This window comes from Solanum lycopersicum, chromosome 3, assembly GCF_036512215.1.
Source record: "Solanum lycopersicum chromosome 3, SLM_r2.1".
NCBI lineage: Eukaryota > Viridiplantae > Streptophyta > Magnoliopsida > Solanales > Solanaceae > Solanum > Solanum lycopersicum.
Genome location: NC_090802.1, coordinates 66,270,503 through 66,279,847, shown reverse-complemented (window position 1 = coordinate 66,279,847; position 9,345 = coordinate 66,270,503). Strand labels below are relative to the sequence as shown.

Here is a 9,345-nt window from a genome sequence, read left to right as displayed (position 1 = left end):
AATGCAGATAACTATTGATAATTTTTTATAACTATAATTTTGATACCATAAATACTTTTAATATTTAACAGATGAATATATAGACAAAAAAATGTCAGTCAAGCTTATGCTTAGTGATTTAAATATTGTAATTTTAAATTTGTTTAGAAAAATGGTGAGAGGAGAAATGAAAAACTAATCTTGAGACTTTTAGAGGTTGTGACTATGTTCAAACATGCTTTTATTTTGGAAAAAAGTTAAAGTCAGTAAAATTTTTTCTAAAAATAAATTTAAAGAACAGAATGTACAGATATTTATTGAGAACTTTTTACTAGCCATTAATTTTGAGACCATAAATACTTCAATATTTAATAGATGAATATACAGACCAAAAATTCCCCCAATCAAGCTTATATTTAGTGATTTAATTATTATGATTATAAGTTTGTCACTTATAAATGATGTCATTATTTTTTTTACATATATTTATTACTCTTATTACTTAACACGATACATATATATAAAACACGTACTGCTTAACTAGTAGTGTTAAAAAAATTTATAAGTGATAGAAAAGTTCAATCCTCAACCCTCGGATCTTAAAAATATTTAAATGACAAAAAACCAAAAAAAGAAGGAAACTAACTAAATGGTGATTTCATTTTTATTTATTTATTTTCAATGGAAAAACATAAGACAAATCTAATTAAGCAAACATCTAGGTTCTTCCAAGTTCCAACAACAATAAAAAACATACACCTATTCCTTTTCTCTCACATACATAAAAAAAAGTTTCCCAACCAACAGAGACAACTTCGATTACTGGAAAAAACCTTAAAAATTTCTCTATTGTTTAGACATCTGGAGAAGATGACATCTACAAGCTATAAAGCTACTTCACCAACAGATTTGGTGTGCCAACAAGATTCTATTTTTATTCTTTTAGACTCAAAAACTTTTTTTTGGTCTCTGGATTCTTCATAAACAAGATTTGTTCCTTCAATCATGCCCATACACTCATTTATTAAGTACAATTAAAAAGATAAGTTCAATTTCAGAATTTCTTGCTCCACCCCCATGATAGCTGTTTCACCATTTTTGGTATAGTATTGATTCAGTACCCAAATCTCGGGATTTGAATTTTTTTTTTCAACTTTTTGTGATCTTGGAATATATATCCATTTGCTTTGTTGGGATTTTCTTGATCTGGGGTTGGAATTTTATTGCCTGTACTGTTTGTTTGAATCGACTTGTTGATGTGATTCTTGAAAATCCTTTGCTTTTTAATAGTAGAATGTTGTGAACCACACAGCAATGATAAGTAAAGCAATTTGGTAAAAAGAAAATCTTGAGTTTTCTTGAAGTGATTTTGTTAGTGGTAGAATTAGAAATGAAGTCAAGAGTAGGGAGTCAAGGATCATTGGAGGAGGGTAAAGATTCTGTTACTAAGGTGGTAACTCAGTATAAGCCTTTATCAATAAGGTTACTTCAGTTCCTGTTGTTGTTTTTGGGTATTGGTATTGTATTTTCATTGCTTAGTATGTATATGGTTCGGTATTCAGTAATGCAGAATGTAATTCCTATGGTACAATCAAGATTTCAGCCCTGTTTTCAACAACTTAGTTTGGAGAGTTGGATTAGGCCTCCGTCGAGTCTGTTGCATTCTATGAATGACACACAGTTGTTCTGGCGAGCTTCAATTGTTCCTCAAATCAAAGAATACCCCTTTAATAGAACGCGTAAGATTGCGTTCATGTTCTTGACTAGAGGCCCTATACCTTTGGCGCCGTTGTGGGAGAGGTTTTTCAAGGGTAATGAGCTTTACTCAATCTACATACATTCATTGCCATCATACAGACCTGATTTCCCACCTTCATCAGTATTTCATGGCAGGCAAATTCCTAGTCAGGTAAAGTGAACATAATCCTTTCCTTTCTAATTGTACATTATGCTTGAGTTTCTTCATATGCCATTATGTGTAAAAAAAAATAAATTAAACTTTGCATTAGTTTCCACCCAAGTTCTACCATTACCCAATGTGTGTCTGTTACCATTTTAGGATTTTCATATGGGGAACTGTCAAAGAGGATTCTCTTTGAATATCTCATCAGATATAAATGCTTACCCCTTATATTTCCTATCATGTAAGCCTCAGTCGTGGTCTATGGTAATAATTCTGTGTTTTATGCCTTTTCAGACAAGGTTGTTGAAACAGATATTACATAGATACTAGATATTTAAAGCTTATCGTAGTCTTTATTGCCCTGGGACTCAGTAAAGATGAATTGTTTGTATTATTTTATCGTCTAGCTTCTTTTTAAGATATCTGGATTCATGCTCCACAAACTATCTAGGATTTAACCAGAATAGTGAATGATACATTTTGTTCAAAAGGAGACTAGACATATCTGGACACAGTTATAGATATACAAAGTTGGTGATTTTTTCTTCTTCTTCAATGTTTATGGTTATGGAATTCCCTCAAGCAGTACAAAGTTAGGACATGAGGAAACTAAGTTCTTTCTTTTAACTAATCATCATCTGGCTTAGGTATGCTTAGGTGATATGTTACTTCCACGGTGTTGTACTTGAGGTAATGCCAAAGTCATCGAAAGTTGGTTGCTTTTGCAGTGAGGCTTCAATAAGGGTTGAACTGATGAAAGTGGGATAATATAGTTTAGATGCGTTGTTTATATGAGTTGGTCACAGTTGTGTTCATCTAGATGGTTTCTGAATATTTGTGACAGCTAATCACTAATGTAAACCTTTTATGTACTTAATCTCAATAAATACTGTAAGTTTTTTTCTGGACTAGTGAATGCTGTAATATCAGGGACGCCAATAATGTTCCCCATATTAGGAAGTTTGTACTATGATCTTATGTTGAGACTTTTATAGCAACCCATGTTGGTTATGTATAGCTGTGATGGATTTCTCGTGCATCATTGGGCAGAACTGGATAAGCTGTCCTGGGTAGTGCAGTAGGCCCAGGAAGATGTTAGGATATAGTAACCTCCTTCTAATAGCTTTCAACTGTCCATCTCTAGAAAGCATTCCATTGTTTTTCTCCGATATTGGTTTTATCATTGGGTGAAGAGTGTAGCCCCTTTCTGTATGGACTATTTTCTTTGATAAAGCTACAAGGAATATTTTCATGCATATTTCATAATGGATGATTCATATTTGTTCGATTAGAAGGTTTACATGAGCCTACTTTGGTGACTGAAGGACAGACAAGCTCACCAGTCAAATCCTTTTCGCAAAAATGTTCGTTTTCCATTTAGCTGCAATTTGGTAGTACATGAGAAGTAGGAATATAGAGGCCAGTCTTGAAATAATAGATCAATCTCACCATTCTGTTGCTTCTTTTTGTGTAGGAGGCGAAGTGGGGAAGAATGAGCATGTGTGATGCTGAAAGACGGCTTCTTGCTAATGCACTGCTTGATATCTCCAATGAATGGTTTATCCTCCTATCTGAGGCATGCATTCCTCTCCATAACTTCAAAGCTATCTATCACTACATTTCAAAATCGAGGTACAGCTTTATGGGTGCAGCCGACGAACCTGGACCTTTTGGAAGAGGACGTTACAATCCAAATATGGTACCTGAGGTTAACATCACTGAATGGCGTAAAGGATCCCAGTGGTTTGAAGTGAACAGGAAACTGGCTGTTGACATTGTTAAAGATGACGTATACTACCCTAAGTTTGAGCAGTTCTGCAGACCGCCATGTTATGTGGATGAGCACTATTTTCCAACTATGCTAACCATAGAATCTCCTCGCCTCCTGGCAAACCGGACTCTCACTTGGGTGGACTGGTCCAGAGGTGGTGCTCATCCTGCTACATTTGGGAAGGCCGATATTAATGATCAATTTTTCAAGCGAATTTCTGAAAGCTCAATATGTGTATACAATAACCAGCCAACTTCACTTTGTTACCTTTTTGCCAGAAAATTCGCGCCTAGTGCGTTAGGTCCTTTGTTAGAACATTCTACTAAGTTTTTGGGCTTCTGAGATTCGAGAACATTTGTTACGAAATATGAGCAGGAATCCATATAGGAAATTTCCTAGCTAAATAGATCTGGTGAACAAGCAAGTGTCATGCTTGCTATTAGATAATTCAATATATAGAATGCCATGCATGATCTTATATGCTTACTGTACTCTCTTCTATAATGATATTGTATTGTTGCTGTTGATTTTTAGACCTGGAGTAAACATGTTTAGTGAAGGTTCATACAATCGATCCAAACGTGTTTGGAACGAAGAGATAGTTGTTGGAATTTTATTTTTTTTGTCCAACATAAGCTGGCTCATAGGTTTGAAACTTGGGGGAAGCATGAGCCTGTTCTCTATCCTGCTTTCCCTTGAATACCGTGTTAGTGCAACTGGGTGGTGTGAAGTGTGAACTCGCCCTGTGTATTCAGTCCACACATCTTGCACTGCGTTTTTAACACTAAACTGGAGCCCCAGTAACGTGGATGTTTTCCCAGCTCTCTCATTTACTACGCTTGGTAGCACTTTGTGAACAAGATCAGGTAAACAAATTGCTAGAAAATATACAACGTTGTTATTGTTGTTGAAGTAAATAATTGTTATGTAGACGTTGACCTTGTTCCAGATATTTCAAGCTAGATTGGCCGGTTCCAGCATTACATATAAATGAACAAGGATCTATTTCGTGCATATGCCTACAAAAGAGTAGCACCTCACAATTCATCGTGACCATTTATACTTGATGAAGGAACTTGTGGTTGTGCTTCGAGAAGATATGTAATAGCCAAAGATGCTTGAAGTGCAGCACCCAAAGGAAGTGCTTCTTCGTTTATTTTGAAGTAAGGTGAATGGACTGATGCAGGGTTTTCATTTGTTTCACCCTGCATTCCGAGCATGTAGAAGTAACCCGGGATAACCTCTTGGTAAAACGCAAAATCCTCTGATCCCATTAGTGGTTCCATGTCTTTTACATGATCGTTACCAAGCATATCACCTGCAACTCTCTGGAAGTGTTTGTGCAAGTTTTTGTCATTCACGGTTGGAGGGAAGAAGGGTTTGCTGTTTGTAAGAAAATCCACAGTTGCATTGCACCTCTGTACAGCAGCTTGCCCAACAATAACCTACGCGAGAGGAGAATTAGCGTCTCTACAATGGAGAAAGCATGGATAAACAGAATGAGACTGTCAAAGCCGAAAAAATACAGAAACAAAGACAACTTGCAGAATATTTTGACACATCTGGAAAAAATAATGTAAAGAATGTAGAGACACCAAAGAGTAAGATGGGATTTGCAGTACGGCAATAGGATGAGTGTGCAATTTCATTCCATATGCAGCGTATAAAATGAGATAGCTAAAACCCTGATTATAATAAAGTGGAAAGCACAAAAATGGAACATTTATGATTTTCAAGGCAACATCTTGAGATACTGACTAATTTAAGAATTGATCCTACCTCTTCAATTCGTTGCCTAAGCTGCAGAAAGCTCTCCTTTGAAAAAGCCCGAAAAGTGCCACCGATGGTAACAGAGTCTGGAATAACATTAAATGCACCGCCTCCTTGGAATTTAGCAACTGTGACTACCTGCAGATCATACTTTATGTCAAGTAAAACTACATGACAAAGTTGGAAAATGAGAACAATCTGTTGAGGAATATTGCAATCTTTATCTTGAGGATCACATTTGTAAATGCATCATAAATACAGTTAAACACCCATGTCATTTTAGCTGCGGAATGAGCTTTGTCAACCAATCAGGCTAAAGTCAAATATCATAAACCCAGTAAGTATACCAGTCATTGCACAATCACAGTGAGAGAGTTCAAAAGTTCTTAAATAATCTTTCCATAGTATCATCTCATCAGATACGACTTTTGGTTTCAAAATAGAAATCAGAACAGGGAGGAGAAACCAATCTTATTGTTAAGGAAAGAAGAGATTTTGACCCCCAATTTCCAAACAACCTTAAACAGATTCCTCTATGATTATATTTCCATTTTCATAAAAAAGACAAAAAACCTTTTTGGGCTACGGCTGCAGGCAGCAGCACGCCTCCTGATATTTCTACTACTCATCCAAAAGAAGCATGAATCAGAAAACAGAGAAGAAACTCACCTACTTCAGATAATTTCTTAACTTGAGCTTTGTTAAAGGAAAGAAGGGACTTTGAACCCCTTATCTCTATTAAACTGGTTCCGCTATTGTTGAGCAGGGGCGGAGCCACCCTTATACTAAGGGGGTCGCCCTTCAGCGGAAAATTATATTATTTACACATGGTTATAATAATATTTTATCTATATACAAAAGATATCAAACCCCCTTCGACTACTTTGTGCGTGTATTTCTACCGACTTCGAACCCCTTTATTAAAAATCCTGGGACCGCCACTGTTGTTGAGTACTAAATTAGTTCGGCCCAAGCACTAAAGATATTATCAAGGAAATTTCATACAACACTTATATGAAGTTCTCCACTTTATAAAGGACATCACCAGAATAGATGCATATGGCAATTCAAAGCAAGGGAGCCAAGGATATGCCTGTACTAGCTGATCGAGTAACTTCTGATGGGTTGCTTCCAATTTATATAATTGGATCTCATAGAGGCTCAGAACAGGAAAATTTGAAGTTAATTTAACTCTTGATTGAACAAAAAAATCACCAGACACAGGGACATTCAAGTTGGCAAAATTCTGCATGGGTCTTATTACCTCTTTTGGAGACCATAGGGTCATTGGAAATGCTTAAGATTTATATCATATTTTACAGGCACAGGGCAAGGACAAACTCACTCATCTCGATCACTCAAGCACACAGTAATTGAATCTTGTTTGCAATTCATAGTTCTTTTGCCAACGAATCATGACAAATTCTCTGAATTATTCATAGGTGGTTCAGACGCTGCAACGAGTTAATAGTGACCAGGAGCCAGTACATCATAGGTGTTTGATAACAAAACCCAATTAGAATTTTCTGGTGGTCAGTGAGGCTTATCCCATGGGTAGAAATATACCTGAGAATCCAGAGGATCAGCCTCTCGGGAAACTAGATGCTGTAAGCTGACAATGACATTTGATGCTGCCAGAATTGGATCTATCGAATGTTGTGGAATAGCGGCATGACCCCCTCTTCCACTAATTACAGCTTCAAAAAAACCACTTCCCGCCAGAAAGGGTCCAGGTCTTGAAGAAACTTTACCCAAAGGAAAGTTGGGATGGACATGCAGACCAAATATTGCTTCTACATTTTCTAGTGCTCCAGCTTCTATCATTTTCTTGGCCCCACCACCTCCCTCCTCTGCTGGTTGAAAAACAAGAGCAACTGTTCCCTGTCAAAATTAGCCGAGAAAATATCAGCTGCCAGAAGAGTATTATACATAACAAAAAAATTGATGTCATGTATGTACTGAGGAGTTAGCTATGGATTCATTAAGAAAGATTTCTGGATATGGTATTTTCTCAAAAGGTAATCAGATTTAAGAGCAGGCTGACATTTTCAGAAACTGAAGTTGTACACTAAAAAGCTTAGAAGATTCTCCAAGATATTTCCTTTGCTGGTCAATAGAGCTTCTTGCATCCTTTCACACTTCACAAAGCAAATCAAGGTTTAAGATTATATCAGAGGCTATCTTGATTATCGACCAGCCAGAATTCTATTTCCAAGTTGTTGTCACAAGTAGAGAAGGTACACATGATTCTGCTAACTCCTAATCTATTGTAAAGATGAGATTTTTATTTTTTCAAACCACATTCTCTCCATGTAAAAGCATCCTTTCACACCATATAACTTGCTCTTCTGTTACCCAAAGATCTGGTTCCCTGCCCCTAACCCTTTTTTACAAGGGTTATAAAATTAGAAAATGAATGCAAAATAAGACCTACCTTTCTCCAATCAATTACATTGGCCTAAAATTTATTGAATGAACCAGAAATCCAGCATACATACCAAAAACAATGAAATTCATTCACTTAAATGGATATGATGCAAAGTGAGAAATGAGCAAAAGTCAAAACTCGAGCAGACAAAACAAAATTGTGATACTACTAATACAAGAATCAAACCTTCAAAATGTTCTGATGTTGTAGAAGAATCTTTGCAGCACCAAGAAGCATTGCAATATGAGCATCATGTCCACATGCGTGCATTTTACCAGGATTTCTACTTTTGTGCTCCCAGTCCACCATTTCCTGTTAACATTAATATGAAAAACTAATTGCTTTAGCTAAAATACAAAAAAAATAATTAAAATTCTCTCCTCAGTTTGGTGATCTCTAACCAATACATCAGTACAAAAAAAAAAAAAACTTTTATAACAGAATTAATAATCCACTCGCACTTAAGAGTAGGGGAGTGAAAGCATTTGATTTCAAACCTGCATAGGAAGAGCGTCCATATCCGCTCTAATCCCAACAAAAGGGGGGTCTCCTGAACCAATGAAGCCAACAATACCAGTATTGGCAAAAGGGTATTTATACTGAATCCCCATATTATCCAATTCTTCTCTAATAAGCTTACTAGTCTCTAATTCTTCATAACCCAGCTCAGGATTCTCATGTATCCTTCTCCTAACCTCCACCATCCAATCAAAAACCTCAGATTTCTTCGCAAAATCAAGAAACTTAACCGGTATGTCTGGTAGTTCTCCTGAACTCAATTGAGAATCTGAGAATATGGGTATTGTGGCAAAAGAAACAAAAATCAAAATCAAGAAAACCCATCTGGAGATATCCATATGAGAAAAAAAAGTTGGAAGAAACCCACAGATGGAAGAGAAGAGTGAATGAAAAATAAAGGAGTAGATGAAGAAAGGAACAAATTCAACAGTGAAATCTGTACATCATTGGATTAGGTGAAAACGATGAAAATATGGGGAAAATGGATAGAGGGTCCAATTGAAATGGGAGACGTATCGAATTAAAATATTGTTCCTTTGGCAGTAAGAGCTAAGAGATGAGCACTATAAAGATGCCTCCAGTGACAGCTCCAGTAGTTTTCAGCCTACAGTTGACCTCACGTGCTTAATAGAAATCTCTCACGTGCTTAGTTTGCCAGCCGCTTTTTTCCGTCCTTTTATTTATTTATTTATTTATTATTTTTCTAAAATAAAAAATAGTTTCAGAATTAGTTTGGTTGTGCTTTTTTTTCGATTGCCTTTGATCTCCATAGATTTATTTCCCTGTATAGATTTTAGAATTTTAAGTTTTAATCATTTTCAAAATTCAAAAAACTAACTCAAATTAGTTTTTAACATTTTCAATAACAAAATTTTGAAACTTTGAATTAATATGCATTTCCAAATATAACTTTTAAAAAAATAAATTTAAAAATATAAAATTTTAAGTTTAAAATTTTTGAAATCTATCACCAAA

General features: G+C 35.8%; 2 protein-coding genes across 2 annotated transcripts; one reads left to right on the top strand and one right to left on the bottom strand.

The window, feature by feature from the left end:
- Window positions 1-617: 617 nt before the first annotated feature.
- On the top strand, window positions 618-4,139 carry LOC101257059 (glycosyltransferase BC10). Its single transcript, XM_004236346.5, has 2 exons — window positions 618-1,888; window positions 3,357-4,139. Exons 1-2 carry the CDS (start codon window positions 1,370-1,372, stop codon window positions 3,993-3,995), a joined length of 1,158 nt encoding a protein of 385 aa, XP_004236394.1. The 5' UTR covers window positions 618-1,369; the 3' UTR covers window positions 3,996-4,139.
- Window positions 4,140-4,502: 363 nt separating this feature from the next.
- Window positions 4,503-8,964, bottom strand: LOC101249161 (IAA-amino acid hydrolase ILR1-like 4). Its single transcript, XM_004235576.5, has 5 exons — window positions 8,349-8,964; window positions 8,038-8,163; window positions 6,990-7,304; window positions 5,433-5,561; window positions 4,503-5,098 (listed from the first exon to the last, which is right to left on the bottom strand). The coding sequence occupies exons 1-5, from the start codon at window positions 8,706-8,708 to the stop codon at window positions 4,691-4,693; spliced, it is 1,338 nt and encodes a 445-aa protein (XP_004235624.1). The 5' UTR covers window positions 8,709-8,964; the 3' UTR covers window positions 4,503-4,690.
- Between the last annotated feature and the right edge of the window lie 381 nt (window positions 8,965-9,345).

Excerpts from the sequence above, each read along its gene's own strand:
- LOC101257059 (XM_004236346.5), top strand. The coding sequence starts at position 1,370 with ATGAAGTCAAGAGTAGGGAGTCAAGGATCATTGGAGGAGGGTAAAGAT. Across the intron at positions 1,889-3,356 it reads GCAGGCAAATTCCTAGTCAG|GAGGCGAAGTGGGGAAGAAT; the intron begins GTAAAGTGAACA and ends CTTTTTGTGTAG.
- LOC101249161 (XM_004235576.5), bottom strand. The coding sequence starts at position 8,708 with ATGGATATCTCCAGATGGGTTTTCTTGATTTTGATTTTTGTTTCTTTT. Across the intron at positions 8,164-8,348 it reads TGGACGCTCTTCCTATGCAG|GAAATGGTGGACTGGGAGCA; the intron begins GTTTGAAATCAA and ends TAATGTTAACAG. Across the intron at positions 5,099-5,432 it reads TTAGGCAACGAATTGAAGAG|GTTATTGTTGGGCAAGCTGC; the intron begins GTAGGATCAATT and ends CCTCTCGCGTAG.